The following is a 16546-nucleotide window of genomic DNA, read 5'->3' as shown; positions in this document are numbered from 1 at the left end:
CTCCCAGAATGTAATTCATCCACTCTTTAGTAAGAATATTCAAAAACGTTTTTTAACTAAATTTGTAAACAAAACAGTAAACACAAACAGCAATAAAATGTGGCTGCTCGCCCTACGCGCGGTCAACAGCCGCAGTCTATCTGCCCATCATAAACAAAAGGGCATCCCTTATCTTTCCAGTCTTTGTATTGCTCCAAAAAGCCGGCTAACAGCAGGAAACTGCAGTTAAAACACTTTCACATAATTTTAAATTTTAATAGAAAAAATGCTGATTCTTGTCTCCTGTCTTCTAAATAACCATAGCAACATATGATCTGCAGTTTCCCCATGCTACAACTACAATACTCAAAAGGCATTTTCTTTCAAATACAAGCCAGTGTTATAGTTTACCTCATATTGGAGGTACTGTTTCCTCCACTCCGGAGTGATATGGGACGAAAGATGCTCTGCGAATTTCATTTTTTCCGGGGCAACTATTCCCTCAATCCTCCGTAAATCCGAGTGCGACTGTCCCCTTTCCCCGCTGACGCGACTTTTGTGATTTCGGTCAACTTGCTGGCACACGGTGCGTCAGCCCGGCGCACTCCGCTCCTCTACTCCACTTCTGGCTCGTCCCGGTGAACGTGCTCCAAGCAGATCCCGTCCCGCATACTATTTCACGGGAGGGACGGCGATAACAATGGCCTCCCTCCCTTTAACAGGTGGTTTGGTGGCAGTATAACGGAGCCGGTGCGAGGACCTCAGTGACTTTGCTGCGTCCCTCCCTGGGCAGGTCTAGGGACACTGCGGTCCGCCATCGCATTGAGCACACAGCAGCGTGGTTGCGTCAGCATAACGCACAGTGGCAGGAGGCGTTATTGGGATAATATAATACTTCCAAGTCCGGGACCTCCTGTGGAAACTGCCCCCACCACCCCACCCATAACCACCGCTTGGCATGCCGGTACACCGAGATTCCCAAAATTTTGCCTGACATTGAAACCCATTTCATGGCGTTCGATCAAGTTTTTGTCCCACATGCCCCATCTGAAACTTCGGTCATGAGAAAGCAAAATTACAAAACTGACATACATTCTCTGCTAGTGCTAACTTTAACTTAATGCAGTGTTGATATTTTCATATTTAAAACTCAGAATTTAAATATCGAAAATTAAATCGCTTAAACATGATATTTGCACTGTTGCTGTTTTGAAGCAACTTTTGATCGCCTTCTCTATATCTCTTTCTCCTTACAATTAGACACAACGCGTGACAAAATTTCTGGGAGAAGTAAATCCTGTTGGTATAGGGTTTATTAGACTGTAGCCTACACCATCCCAGAGGTTAACATTTCCACTGTGCTTCGGGAATGGGATAGAGTCAAAGAAAAGTGGATTCTCGGTCAAATTAACCAGCCTTTATTAAAACTTTACAAGAATGGTATGTTCAAGTTTCATGGGAAATACAAATGCCATTGTTAAAAGTTTAGACCATTCTCAGAAGCCTCATTATGTTGCCTAGCCCTTCTCCAAAGTTTACAAACTTCAAGGAAAGAGCAAAGCAAGATAATGAGAGCTGAAGAGAAACTGGGCATTTTTTGTGACCGCTTTAATATATATATTATTTTGTGTTTTGCGTCAGTGTCTAGGCTAAGATGCAAAACTGGAGATATTCTATGTTCTATGCGATTTTTTTATGTTGGCCTAACACAGGAGCTTAATCAGCTCCTGTGTTGGACCCGGACCGAGTTTAGCGGACCTCTGGTGGGCCCATGCTGTGTCATGGTTGCAGTCCGCTGCAGCCTCGAGCTCGGGTCAATGCCGCTGAGTGAACGAGTGACTCGTCATCATAGTGCTTATACTGCCATCTGGTGGTCATGCTACGCTAGTGCATTCTTCCATGCGCGTTTGCATTACTACATGCGTTTTATCCCCAGCTGAAAAACTTCCACCTACAAGCAATCGCAAATAACAACATGGATTAACACGGATGTTAATGGGAGCAGAATCTACTGATGTAGATTTTGAGCTGAAGACAATGGCCGAGGGCACTCAAACTCAGCAGAGGGGTCACCAAAAACAGCAACAGGCCATAATAAAGCAGAAGTCACAGAATTAGCCAAGGACAAACAAATCCATTGACTAATTTCGACAGCTAGGCAACAGAAAGGCTTTGGGTCAGGTCATCAGCTGTACTGGTATAAGAACAATCACCCAACAAACAGGGGGAAAAAGCCTATAGGCATAGCCGTAATATAGGGGAGAGTGAGGTAAATAGTGCAAATTTTTACTTAAAGAGCCTTTAAAGCAAGGGGATTACAGTAATGCCTCCAACTAAAATATGCACATATAGTTTAAGATGTTGTGCATCCCTGGGAACAATCACTTTGGATCTTATATAAACTGTTTGAGAAATATAGCTTTTGAAAAAAAAGTGGTTTTGTGGCACAATTTGCCCCCGGTGTGGGGTAAATTGTGCCATTAGAGAGAATACACTGGGGTAAATTGCGCCATTGATAATTGAAGTAAAACAGATCATTTTAATCTCACAAATGATAATGCTATATAAAAGCAAAATAAATTCAATACAAAATTATTTATTTAACATTTATTTATTATTTTAACAAGAACACAGGCCACTTTTCTATAATGAGGCCTAGCGCCACATGAACACATACCCAGAACAAAATAAAACTTCCAAAATGAGCATCTGCAAATCATCTTCATCTGAATCTGAATAGTTTTAGTGATCAAAGGTAAGAAGACACTGTACAATAACAATAAAATACAATAAAGTAATATATAGTATATAATCACAAGTTGTGCCACTGGCACAACTTACCCCAAGGCCCTTTGGCACAAATTACCCCAAGCCCACCATTTTGAAAAAAAATGCATCCCCCAGCTGTTTTGAGCTAACATCATGCTAACTGTATAGACTCATGGTGTAGCTTACTAAAGTACTAAAACCTGTGTGAACTGTTTTCAAAGTTTTCTATAATTGTTCAAACACAGCAATCAAAAAACCTTGATCATGGAAATTTTACTTTGGAGGGCAAAAAAATGTTTTTTTGAACTTAAATGTGCTTACCTCTCAAGTCATGTGTCTCCCTTCTTTGCAGGATGGGTTAGCCTCTTCAAAAATATATGGTCACATGACCAACTTCTTCTATAGTTTTCTAGACAACAGGGGTGGCACTACTTGCCCCTTGGTACAAATTACCCCACTCTCCCCTACGCTAGAGTAGGCTACCTAACAATTTATGAAGGAAAGCTTACAGTTGTATAGCCTGAATCCTTTTTATTCTAGGAATTACAAGATTACGCAGAAAATAATATAGATTCGTGCTCATCTAGAGCAACATAGGGCCTTTATAAATGACACTTGTTTGTAGAGGACTTGATGTGGATAATGTGCCCAGGTAACCTAATTTTGTTACAATAAGGCTACAATATTTTCTGAATTTCAAACTATTTGCATACTGGGTGAAAACAGTGTTTTAATATCAGTATATCTCTTACCACAGCGCCGTGACAAGTGAAGGGGGGGAGGTTGCCGGAATGATTGTTTTCCAGCCGGGGTTTCAGTCGGTGCTTTTAGCTGACTGTACCAAAGACGGACCAACGATAGAAACAAATCCGACTGCCTTAAATAGTCGACGTTAGCGCCTTAGCGGATTAAAAGGACAGGAAATCGCCACCAAAAGTCATCCCGGCTCTCCATGAAACAGCTACGCTCTGCTAGCCTTTGAGGTTTGACTTTGACTTTACGGTTTAAATAAATAATAACAACAATACTGTAATGGCATCTCGGTCGCCGTCGTCGTCCCCGGACTCAGCGACGGGCTCAGGTACGGACCCGGCTCGGCCCGACACAGGGGAGCCCCTTGGCGGAGCGGGCTCCGACTCCGACTCGGACCTGGCTCTCAGTAAATTTGACTGTAGTGCGGTGGAAATGGGGGACCGGCTGGAGGGAGAGGAGCTGGAGCGGCAGTTTGAGTGTGCAGTCAACCGCCTCCGAGACCTGGCTCAGACGGCCAGCAGGGATCAGCTGCTGTACCTGTACGCCCGCTACAAACAGGTGACTGCTGGATCAGGTGGCACCGCGGCTGTGTAGGCCAGCTTTAACTGCCGCTAACACCAATGTGTCGCTGTGGATCAAAACGTGACGCACGACCTACACCTTACCCATCTGCCATCATGATTTCTGATCAACATAAACGACATATAACACCGTGTTGGCTTGTGTTGGCCTGCTTTCCGCTGGATTAACCGACTCACTTGCACTTGATGTGTGTTCACAGGTCAAAGTGGGGAAGTGCAATACACCAAAGCCCGGCTTCTTTGACTTTGAAGGACAGAGAAAATGGTATGCAGCCTGTGATGGTGACCAAGTGACAGTGATCGTGTTTGTACAAGGCTTTAAAAGATAACTAACTAACTTTGGCTGTCAGCAAGGCGTGCAGCAGATGCATGAATTAGCCTGTTTATTAAGATTCTGGTTTAACGGACACTACATTAAATGAAATCAGATGTGTGTGTGTGTGTGTGTGTGTGTGTGTGTGTGTGTGTGTGTGTGTGTGTGTTTCAAGAGAGACTGAGCGAGGCAGACAAGTGCTTGTGTTAACAAGCAGCAGTTTGTATCAGTGTGTGTGTGTGTGTGTGTGTGTGTGTATTTATATTTCCCTATGTACAGAGAGAGAAAGGTTCCTCTTTCATAATGTTCCAGCAAGCCACTGACTCACAGGTGTAACCATCTGTGGTTGGCAAGTGACCCACTTTTGATAGCTCTATGTCTCCACTGTTAGTGTTGTTGATGATGATGATGATGATGATGATGATGATGATAATAACACTGATGCTTTCACAGGCAAGCCTGGAAACAGCTTGGGGACATGGATGCAGAGCAGGCAATGCAGGAGTATGTCTCCTGCATCAATGCTTTAGATCCTGAAGGCAACAGCAAGGTAATACCACCTATTGCTAAGAAATCAAGGCTAATTCTTATTACAGATGGAAGATATGCCAAAAAACAAACAAACAAAACAAAAAAAAAAACCATATCCGTGATTTTGACGGATATTTGGATATGATTCATGATTAGTAGGAATGCTAATTTGTGCTTCAAAGTTTTCATCTTCATTGAAAAGACCATTTAAATGATGGTAATGTGATTTTTGCTGGGGTTTCTACCAAATAAACATGTTTTCTGACATCTGGAGACTGATTTGTAGGCCAGAGCATCTCTATATCACTCAGTACTTCATAATAGTATTCTGTCACACATTTTACCTTGTCAAAAAAAATGCTGCTCCTCTTATTTGGATTTTGCACTCAGCCATATTGTGATTTGATTTGATTAATTGTTCTGCCCTAACACAAGATCTTGACTTCAAACTATATGCTGCCCTATGCAAAGCTACACTTGTACTATTTTAGACATTGTATTATTGTGATTTAAAGTAGGCAATGAAAAAATCGAAGTGATAAAGAATTTTATTGGCATGTTTATTGTAAGAGCATAAACAGAGATGCCAAGTTAGATCCTTGTAAGTGAATGCTGATGTACACAACACAGATCAGGGCCTTTGTTGTGAGATGAATAGGTTGACAAAATGTGAAAACACCCACCGCTGGTTGGTAAACATCACTGTGGATTTGCCAGTAGAGGTCAGTGTCTGACAATACAAGACCTCACAGACCTCTCTGTGGCCCATTAAGGTGGAAAATACAGAGGAAAAGTGTGCTACTGTCCTCAAACTGTTGACATGTTAGGATATGAACAATGTTAGAAACTTTTGTTGTTTGGCATTTGAAAAAATGTGTGTAGTATGTATGCATGTTCTCATAAGAGGAAATGTTTGTATACCTGCACACTCCCATGCTGATGTGTGTGTTCATTTGGTTGTGCCAGGAGAAAACTGTTGCCATGAACATGTTTACCTTTGGGGGGCAGTGACAGCGGCATCATTCTGTTACTACAACAACAACCCTCTTCTGTTCAGATGGGAAGAGCAGGGCTGTTGTAAATCTTTTGCTATACTGGTAACAGTGTATACCTCTGTCAAGTCACTTTCAGACAGAAAATCTGGGCAGGGTACACTTTTTTTATGTAATAACCAATCAGAGTATATGTTAAATATGTGGTTTACTAGTATTAAACCCAGTGCATACTGAACTCAATTTACTGTGTGTGGATATAACAAGGTTTACATTATTTAAGAATAAATGTGCCCACCTTCCCCCCTTTTTGTGTGAGAATGGCTTGTTAAAGATAGCCACTTGAGTATTCATTTATTTATTTATTGCTAATTAAATGAGCTTCAGTGTGTTTTTATTTGATAAATATTGACTTCAATGTCGTAACTAGGTCTGTAACCTCTGGGTGGTTTCCTTGCCAAAGTTACTGAATCAGAAAATGTTGCAGTAGCATTCACCAAGAGACTGATTAAAATGCCATCTTGCCACCGGTGTCACTTTAGATGTTGTGAAGTAGCAATATGCTGCTTGCCAGAAGGTAAAAGTATGTAAAACTATGTAAAACTATAAGAAATTAGTTGCTCCGTCATTTTTTAATTCTGGTTAAATAGGTGTATATTATGATACAAACACTTGGCTAGCATGATAAAAATTCATTTTTAGTTTCCTTGTGCCTTTAATTTCTTAAGATTCTACCCTATATGCAGTGAAACAATGAAAGAGTTTTGAGACAGTTTTGACAGAGTTTTGATCAGCTGTCAGCTATATCCATTTAAGTATATAGATATGGCAACAATGAAAGCAGCAGCTTCACGCCACACAGAGCAGACATGCAGGCAGACTGTCTGGATACCCTCGAGACGTGCCGCCGTGCCCTCCAGACAGGACGACAGACATGTGACATGCTGCTTAGCCACACAGAGATAGAGATAGGCATGTGTTTTTATAGCATTGAAGGGAAAAAAAGCTCTTATGTGCTCCACCTGTCCTGTGTGACCCAGCTATTCTCTCTTCCCTCCTTGTCGCTTCCCCACTTTCTCCATCCTTTTTCTTCTCCACTTTCACCTTACCTGCCTCTCCCCTACTCATCTTGCCACGCTTTTCTTCCTTACCCCTTGCACTCCTTCACTCACCCCTGTATGTCCCCTTTTCTTTCTCTCCCTTCATATTTGTGTCACCCTAATGATGTCAGTGTCAGCCACCATCAAAACTGCACATTCAATCCTGACACGTTCTTTTCTCTTTGGCTGTACGACGGGGCAACACTCACTGGCTTTGCCCCCACAGATGCACAATGGCATCAGCGAGCCCGGCAGACAGGCCAGCAAGAGCACAAATGCCCCCCCTGAAAAGAAGCTGATTGTATTAGTGTTAACAAAGCACCGTAGCATGGCAGCAGCCATTCTTTGGGCAGCTCAGTGAAACGGTGTAAGTGGGAGTGCATAGACAGAGAAGCAGGAGGGAGAATAATAGCCAGAATTTGACCTCTGTTCCTGCCTCTATTGTTGTGCAGACACTGGCATTATATTATATTATATCGCAGAGGAGCAGGGGCAGTGCATCAGCGAATATTCTGACTTTCAGAAGTGAATTAGGTTTTCCCAAAAGTGCGCACACGGTTGTTTTGCTCCGCTTGTCATGTTCTCTGCCCTACTCCCCGCCCCACTTTCTGAAATCAGATTTGTGTGGGTTCTTTTGTGAGACATGGGAGGAGCGGAGAATAGTCTGGGTAATAAAGTCTTGGCCGAACTGAATGTAATATGGAATGCCACAGGGGAAAAAAACCCTGAAGATTAACAAGAGTCACAAATTAAGGCCCTATATATTTTATGTTGTTCTCTTGCATGTTGTTACCCTTTTATTACCAGTGAGGTCATGTCTGTAGCTTCACCGGATAGTTTGAAAACATCACAGTTTGGAGTTCATCTCATGTCACACATTAGCATTTCAAAGACTATAGGTCAGAACTATAGCTATTCATTGGGAGGAGATGATCCTAGCCAGATGTGACCAGGCTGGTGTTTGGACACCCTGGTTAATGTAATACACTGAGAGTTTGCTGTCTGTCCTTGAAAAAAGGCAGCCCACCATCAGCATCCAAACTACCTGTTATAAACTTAATGTTTTAGTTGAAAGTCCCTTATTAGTCCAGTCATTTTATGAAAAAACCTAGGACAAATTGCAAGAGAAAAAAACTCAACTGATTTTGTATCCTCAGTTTGTCCTGAGTGAGGGAAAAAAAGTCCCAAGAAATCCCATTGGCGGAAAGTTTTGAAAATCACCTATTTATGACCACATATTACCAAAAAACACCCTTTTTAACACACAGGGGAAAGGGGCTCAAAATTTGACTTTCAGATATCACTATAAAAATTCATAAGTTGATTACACACACAAAGACAAGAAAAAAAGTCAATTACAAGTTCTTTGAATTATTCTGTTTACACATGCATATCACACATTATCTGATTTGATATGTGCTAATAAGGAATATAAGGAATAAATGCCAGAACAGATATTTAAACAGTGAATTAAAAGGTTACTATATATATAGTAACCTTTTAATTCACTGTTATATAGTAAGCTTTTAATTCAAGGTTACTATATATATAGTAACCTTTTAATTCACTGTTTAAATGTCTCTTCTGTCATTTATTCCTTATATTTCTTATTAGCGCATATCAAATCAGATAATGTGTCATATACATGTGTAAACAGAATAATTCAAAGAACTTGTAATTGACTTTTTTTCTTGTCTTTGTGTGTGTAATCAACTTGTGAATTTTTATAGTGATATCTGAAAGTCAAATTTGGAACTCCTTTCCCCTGTGTGTTAAAAAGGGTGTTTTTTGGTAATATGTGGTCTTTCCACCAATGGGATTCCTTGGGACTTTTTTTCCCCTCACTCAGGACAAACTGAGGATACAAAATCAGTTGAGTTTGCTTCTCTTGCAATTTGTCCTAGGTTGACCCCAGTTTTGGCCTAAAATTACTGGACTATATCAGCATCTGCCTGTCTGACACTTTGTGAATGGTTGATGTCTCATGAAGTGTTGCTGTCTTTTCTTTGACAGGAAAGAGTGGGAGCAGAAAAGAGGTCAGGCTTAGGAGGACCAGCAGTCAGCTGTCTGTACCAGGAAGAGACGATCAGGTATCTATGTCACAAGTAACACAAGCACTGGTGCTGGGCGGTATGTCAATACCATCAATATTGTGGTATGAGACAAGATATCATCAAGCATTTTGGGTATTGTAATATTGCGGTATGTTTTTATAAGTGTCTTTACTGGATTTAAAGGCTGCATTACAGTAAAGGTATTCAATTTTCTCAACTTAATTGCCTGTTTTTGCTTTTTGTTATTGTGTCTACGTGCTTGGTCATCACATTGATATTACTAATGACCGTTTATCAGAAATCTCCTGTGTGTGCATAAATAAAAGTACCAGTAGTCTTCCCTGTAATATTATAGCAATATCGATATTGACATATTCTGTCAAAGATATTGTGACATTTTATTTTTATTCATATCGCCCAGCCCCTACAAACACACACACACACACACACACACACACAGATGCGAAAGCATCTGAAAGCATTTCCCAGTTCCTGAGCGTACTGGAACTGACCCAGTCTCACTCTACAGTTGTGATTCGCCATTTATTTAATGCTTAGGTCAACTTGGCCTGAGTCTGGCATTGTTAGCCACCGGTCTTGATGCTGTGTTTGACTGTATTCAAGAGACCCTAACTGCAGTTAGGGCCCAGAGACATCATACGATTCTGATTTATGTTAATGAAATATATTCTCCATTTACCCTTGCCTGGCAGACTTACTCAAGCTTAAAAACCTCATCTTCATTTCAATGAAAAAAGGCCTCTTTTGGAGATGAAAATGAGATGTGTGAATCCTGCAGGTTTTCCTCCTAAATGGCTGTAAATGATTAGTATGCACGGTGTTGAGGAGAGGTGGCCAGAATCTCCCCTTTTTAATTACATTTTGGGGGCGGGGGGCAGCAGATGAGGAGGTGCTCAGTACAGCAGAGGGAGGCGGGTACACCAGGCTCCCAGGACGATCTTACCCTTGGTGATAGCCAATGGCAATGATGCTCCAGGGGAAACCAGGAAGTAGGAAGTCATTAACATGGCTTATACACACACTTATGCACTTGTGCACACACAAACACACATACACACCCTTGCACCTCGACATGATTGCATCCGAAACCGGGCATAACCTGCTGGAACTGTCACACTCACTGCTCTGCTGCATTCTAATTTCCTCTTTCATGGAAACGCACACACACACACACACACACACACACACACACACACACACACACACACACACACACACAGGCCCGCTCCATATTAAACAGCTAAGCACCTGTTAACCAGACAGGGAGTTAATTGCATTGCTCACTGCTCATCTCGATCTCGGAGTGTGTGTGGAGTGTGTATCGACAAAGGCAGGATTGATTAGCGATATCCCTGGGCTAGTGAGCTGATCTGTGTGTGATTGAGGAGGGTTTGAATGCTACATTTGTAATTCTCTCACCCACATTGAAAAGGGATTCTGATACACGCCGCAGGTATTGTTGTTTGGCAATAGGCGTCGTCCAGACGCCGTGCTGGAAGCCAGCATCGAGTTATTTGAGTTCTCATTGTTTTCTTGGACTTCCACTGGACTCGGCCGTGTTGAGAGCCTAGACCAGGGTCCTATAGGGGATGTGATGATGGATTGTGTGTGTGTGTGTGTGTGTGTGTGTGTGTGCGTGTGTGTGCGCATGTGTGTGTGTGATGGATGGTGTGGCTGTAGTGTTGATCAGTGAAGCCCAGGCCAGGTAGATGAGTGTTCTTCAGTACTGTGGCCAGTTTAGCCTGATGGATGAAGGACATATCTGCCAGTACACCATACTGGACACGCACACACGCACACGCACACGCACACACACACACACACACACATACACAAAAATGTAGGTACCCAGCAGGTAGAATGACAAAATAGCCTATGACCTTCCCAGCATGCATTGCGGCGCTGTTGATGTCACGTCGTTTACTGGACTCGCATTAATCATGTGTTTGTTTATAGGCTAGCCCCATGAGTGTGTGTGTGTGGGTGTGTGGGCACGTATGCACCCTTACTTCACTGTGTTATGCACAGTGGGTGTTGATTGTGTGTGAGTGTTCATACTTTAGGCTATTTTAGTGAGAGTGTATGCAGTTTAACCTAAAAATACATATTTTTGTGTATGCCCATGCCTATGCTCTTCATATATGTGAGTGTGTGTGTGTCATACACCCATCAGCCCAGCCTTGTCCGACCATCAACGAAAGACTGATGAGCTGGCCTATTGATTAGTTGCCGGCGGAGACGGATGGTGGCCACGTGACCGGGACACTTGGGGTCACCGTGGCCATCAGACGAGGAAGTGGGTGTAGCCCAGCCCGGAGCCTCATGAATAAACATGGTGGTGGTAATCAGGAGTATGTAAATGAATGTGCTCATACGTAACCTGGCAGTGATAAAAGTGTAATGAGTTATTCATAATTCATCACAGGCTGATGAGGAGATGGGGGAGGAGAGGGAGGGAGGAAGGAGAAGACCGGTGAAGAGAAAGCACCTCAAAGTGAGAGATGGTAGACAAGAAGATAAAGAAAGGGAAATAAAGAGGTTCATGACAAAGAGCAAATAAGCAAACTTGGTTTAAGCCCCCCCACTGAGTTTGAGACTGAATTGCCTCAGTAAGTAAAAGAAGATGTTGCTAGTGAATAGTGTGTGTTTAGCGCTCATGTTAGTAGTTTTAAGTCATAGTTCCTGCTGTATGTGTAGGAAGAAACCATGTTTGAGTGTATTTATGATTAGGGATGCAACTGATATGTTTTTTTGAGACAGATACCAGTATCCAATATCATCCCACCCATAACTGTTGATACTGATATGAATATTTGTAAGAATTGCAGTACAAATGCAGGTGCAAAACAGCTTTCGCACTGAAACAGACATATCTATCTTAAGTGTTGTTTTTTTGTGTGTGTTTGTGTGTTTGTGTGTTTTTTGAATAAAAGAGTTAACTGCATTTTATAGTCGACTGAAACAAATATGTAAAGCGTGAATGGATGTGTATGTGAACAATCTAGCAGTGCTTACACTGAAGGTTTTATGCATCTGTGCTGACGTGCATGTCGTTGAATTCCTGTACACACACGCACATTCACCCGTGATCAACCAATCAGAGAGCATGACCTTGCATAGGCTGTACAAGTTGAGATTCTTCAGCATGTACACCACATCCACGTGAAGACCCTTTTCAACTCCGAATACATGTCAAATAGTGTCGGTTCATGTGCACAGGTGCACATTTTCAATGAAGTATGAAATGTACCTCAGTTTTACAGTGTTGTTTATTTTACAGTCATCTTAACTCGCACAGGATCACAAAAATGCCGATCCAATAATCACCCAAATATCAGCAGTAGAAATAATATTGGACTGATACCCACAACCTACCTACCTTTTTATCTCTGCCAGGCAGCAACCTAGAGAGGATCACACATTTGATTGTGTGTGTGTGTGTGTGTGTGTGTGTGTGTGTGTGTGTGTGTGTGTGTGTGTGTGTGTGTGTGTGTGTGTGTGTGTGTGTGTATCTGTGCATAGCTAATCTTGTATGTGACTGGGCCTGTCCGCCTAATATTGTTTTTGCACAGTTTTCATTCTGTGATCAAGGACCTCTTGTGGTTATGGTGATTCAAAACCTTTGAAAACCGAGCACCGGAGAAGAGGACATACGCATGCAGTGCCTACGTATTTTCTCTTCTCCCGGTAGTCAAGAAAAGGGGTTGTTTTTTGATTAAGTCTAAGCACTGGAGAAGGGGGGATACATATGGGGGAGATCTGCACTCCCCTAGTTAAAGCTGATATCGACCAATACAACCAGTGTACCGGTATTTGAGTGTACCCTAGTTCTCACTGTGACTGATCTATGCTCGTTCCTGGTGTTAAAACCCTTCCAGGTGCTTACAAGGTACAGAATAGCGTATTAGTGATGCTATCAACTTTTCCTGACTCCTAGCATTCCTGTTGTACACTGAAGAATTGTCATTGACAGCCAAACAACATTAGCCAAATATTATTATTTATATGGGTGGCCCAATCGGGAGTCAAACCCCTCACCTAAGAGTTGTGGCTGGTGAAGGAGCAGTGCGGTGCACGGGGCCTGAGAGCCAGCGGCTGGAGGAATTGGCCTTGGGGACGACTGACTCGCTGCATGGGGAGGGGCAAGGCGGCGGGTGTGTGGGGTTTCTGTCAGACAATAGAGCACTAAATTCAATTAATCTGAATGGCCGGCATGGCTAAGAGGAGGGGAAGGCGTAAAGCTCTAAATGAGATTTAGCCTCTTCTCTCTCCCTCACCCAGCAACCCCCCCTCCTCCTTACCCCCCCCAGCAGCACCAGCAGCACCACTGCACCCTGCCTCGCCCCAGCACTCATTCCTGCCCCCAATGCCAGGAGGTGATTAGAGAGATATAATCAGAGCTGGGATGGTGGATGTGTGTGTGTGTTTGTGTGTGTGCGTGTGTATGTGTGTGTGTGTGTGTGTGTGTCATACCCTAGTTTTCCTGAGGGGACGCACATGTGGCAGCTACCTGTGTGTGAGATGGAAAGAGGAATTACATGTCTGTGCTATCTAACGTGTGTGTTACAAAGCTAAATACTGCAGTGATATGGTGTTTGCTTTTGTACACATGCACACACTTGGCACATACTGTATACACCTGCACGCCCACACACACTTATCTACAGATGCTGATAAAGAAAAAAAGTTGACTGCCTCTCTCTAAGCCTTTCTGTATTTTTCGCAGTGAAGAGGATAAGAACATCTTTGACTACTGCAGAGAAAATAACATCGACCACATCACCAAGGCCATCAGCTCCCAGAAAGTGGACGTCAACACAAAAGATGAAGAGGTAACTAAAAAAATACAATGGCAACAGTGAAATTGCAATGGTATCATGTGAGAGTTGGTATTGATAATTGTGCAGCCTATTACCATGGTGCTGCCTCTTACCATGACAGCGCTGTAAAGCCCTTATAAAGGTTACCACCAGCAAGGTGGCAGAGTGGGTAGGGAGACCAGAGGACCAGAGCAGTAAGCATCCTCCTTGCTGAAGTGCCCTGTAGCAAGACTTTTAATCCCTGCCAGTTCAGGGTCACTTTATTTCAATGGGGTACCACAAAAATTACTGACAAACTGATGCCTCACTTGTCACACAGCAGGTTTTGACGATCTGAAGCAGTGACACATGGGAACCACTCCTCAGGCCTGGATGTTTGTGATGGGTTTTCCGAATTGACCCTGAAAATCATTCATCTGCTCTTGATTCATTATCAGCCGGGCCAAATGGCTCCCTTCCCCTTCTCTCTTTCACCACAGCCATTCTTCAGATGAGCAGGCAGTTGGCTGGTGAGTCCCTAGTTAAAGGCCAGATGGCTGAGGGCTGTTTAGGCCAAAAGAGCTTTGTCCATCCACTGTCATTGTTGTTGTTTACCTGCTCAGCTGTAGTGCAGCCCGGCCAACAGCAGAGGGCAGTGGTGAAGTTCCACATTGGCAAGAAGCTCTGTCTGCAGCTCAGAGAGATGGAGAGGGAGGAGGAACAGAGCGGTGGTGTGTGTCTCACCTGGATGCGTGCGTACAGCTGGGCCTATGTGTGTATGCCAGAATTGGGAAATATGGACAAAATCAATCATCATGGTATCTTTGACCAGATCCTTCCATATCAATATTGTGGTATAAAACAATATTATCAAAATTACAGTATGGTCAACTGCAATATCCATATCATAGGAGCTGCAAAGGTAAAAAGGTAAAGGTAAAATGTGTGGTGGAACACATTAATAAATCAAGCATTGTGGTGCTACAGAGATGCCCTGGCTCAATCATCATGTTCTCCAGACATAAGAAAACATGCCTGTTTGGTACAAACCCCAGCAAAAACCTCATAATATTTTTTTCAATGTGAAAATGAATGTGATGATACAAAAATGATCATTCCCGTTAAAACTATGAGTCTTGTCACAATTGCAGTATCGGTCAAAATAATTACAGTATTAATGTTTGTTTGTTTTTTAATCATATCATTCAGTCCTAATTGTGGGAATGTCTATTTATGCTTTCACAAGATATTGACACACAAGAGATTTTTGATAAATAGTCATTAGTGATGTGGTCTAGAAGAATGGATTTCATCCATTTGCTGACAGACAACACTTAACACCATATGATGATATTTCAAAAAATCCCAGAGATATCTAGTCTCATATCACAATATAACATCATATAACATATCACTGATATATCACCCAGTCTTAGTGTGCATGTTTTTGTGCATCTATCTATCTATCTATCTATCTACCTATCTAACTATCTATCTATCTATCTATCTATATATACATATATATATGTATGTGTGTGTGTGTGTGTGTGTGTGTCTAAGGGCAGCAGGTCACGTTGGAAACTGTTGCTTGTATCCACTAATCTGTCTCTAAACACACTTACAGCCTAAGTACCTTTGTCTTCTACAGTGGGACGGCAGTTTGAATGCCACCTCTTAGAATGACGAGAATTCAGCATTTTTGTTTAGTGAAGAGCGCTTAGCATTCCTTGATAAATGACTTTTTCACCCTTAACTGGGAAAGACCTCATTGATGAACTAAAAGCCAAAATCTTCTGTAAATGGTGGGTTCTCAACATCATATTTTCCTATAGGTCCTATAGGTGCTAATTCAGCTCTGTTTTTATCATAACAACCCACAAAATCCCATGCAGACTCTTGCCAGATGTGGTCAGCTCTGGTCTTTGACGAAAATGTGACTGAAGGCAGTGGCACACCTGCAAGACAGAGGGAGAATAGAGAGAGAGGGAGAGATGGACCAATTGGTATTCTGGCCTGGCTCATAAGTATCCATTTTAACATGCAGCCATGGTGATCAATATGATTTAAGCAACAGAACAGGACTTGGGCAGTTTGCTTTACGTAATTGGCCTCACTGAAAAATGAGCTTGCATGGTTTTATTAGAACAAGGAACTTGGAGTTAAGGAGGGAGGGTTAAGGAGGGAGAGTGAGTGTGTGTTTGTGCATATATGTGCTGTGTGTGTGTGTGTGTGTGTGTGTGTGTGAGAGAGAGAGAGAGAGAGAGAGAGAGAGAGAGAGAGACGCAGAGACAGACAGAGAGAGAGAGAGAGTTGGGGGTTGCTGATCAGGGGGCTGCTCTCGTTTTGTTCACAGCGTCCCATCGATCAAGCTCTAAAGACTGTGCACAGGTTTCGGCAATTTGTCCTGGAGTCCCTGGTCTGTGCTTTGAACCATCCTCTTCACACACACACACACACACACACACACACACACACACACACACACACACAGTAATCCACGTACTTCCTCCTGGCCTCCAGCTCATTCTGTCAGCAGGTCGTTATGGAGTTGAGGTCTGAAAGCTCTGAGTTCTGAATGGTAGTGCATAATTTATTTTTTCTGGAGGCAGAGAAATGGATTGAAGTCTATTTAACTTTGAGGGGCAGGAGGCAGA

At 42.6% G+C, this 16546-nt stretch overlaps 2 protein-coding genes and 1 long non-coding RNA gene across 4 annotated transcripts in view; 1 reads left to right on the top strand and 2 right to left on the bottom strand.

Moving 5' to 3' along the window:
* The window catches only part of xpr1a (xenotropic and polytropic retrovirus receptor 1a), a 79501-nt gene extending 78731 nt beyond the window's left edge, over nucleotides 1–770 (bottom strand). The window contains exon 1 of the mRNA XM_030049212.1: nucleotides 391–770. Within this exon, the coding sequence (XP_029905072.1) occupies nucleotides 391–459 (69 nt within the window). The 5' untranslated portion in view covers nucleotides 460–770. The remainder of the gene's footprint in view (nucleotides 1–390) is intronic.
* The window catches only part of LOC115357640 (uncharacterized), a 249917-nt gene that overhangs the window by 78731 nt on the left and 154640 nt on the right, over nucleotides 1–16546 (bottom strand). The window lies entirely within an intron of this gene.
* The window catches only part of acbd6 (acyl-CoA binding domain containing 6), a 32862-nt gene continuing 19884 nt past the window's right edge, over nucleotides 3569–16546 (top strand). Inside the window, exons 1-5 of one of the 2 annotated variants that reach the window (XM_030049216.1) lie at nucleotides 3569–4059; nucleotides 4283–4347; nucleotides 4849–4945; nucleotides 9032–9108; nucleotides 13820–13925. In XM_030049216.1, coding sequence (XP_029905076.1) covers nucleotides 3781–4059; nucleotides 4283–4347; nucleotides 4849–4945; nucleotides 9032–9108; nucleotides 13820–13925 — 624 coding nt within the window. In that variant the 5' untranslated portion in view covers nucleotides 3569–3780. The remainder of the gene's footprint in view (nucleotides 4060–4282; nucleotides 4348–4848; nucleotides 4946–9031; nucleotides 9109–13819; nucleotides 13926–16546) is intronic. The other variant, XM_030049215.1, reaches the window with a different exon arrangement.

Source organism: Myripristis murdjan, chromosome 4 (assembly GCF_902150065.1).
Source record: "Myripristis murdjan chromosome 4, fMyrMur1.1, whole genome shotgun sequence".
Lineage (NCBI taxonomy): Eukaryota > Metazoa > Chordata > Actinopteri > Holocentriformes > Holocentridae > Myripristis > Myripristis murdjan.
Note: the sequence above shows the minus strand (reverse complement) of the source record. Positions and strands in the feature narration are given on the sequence as shown.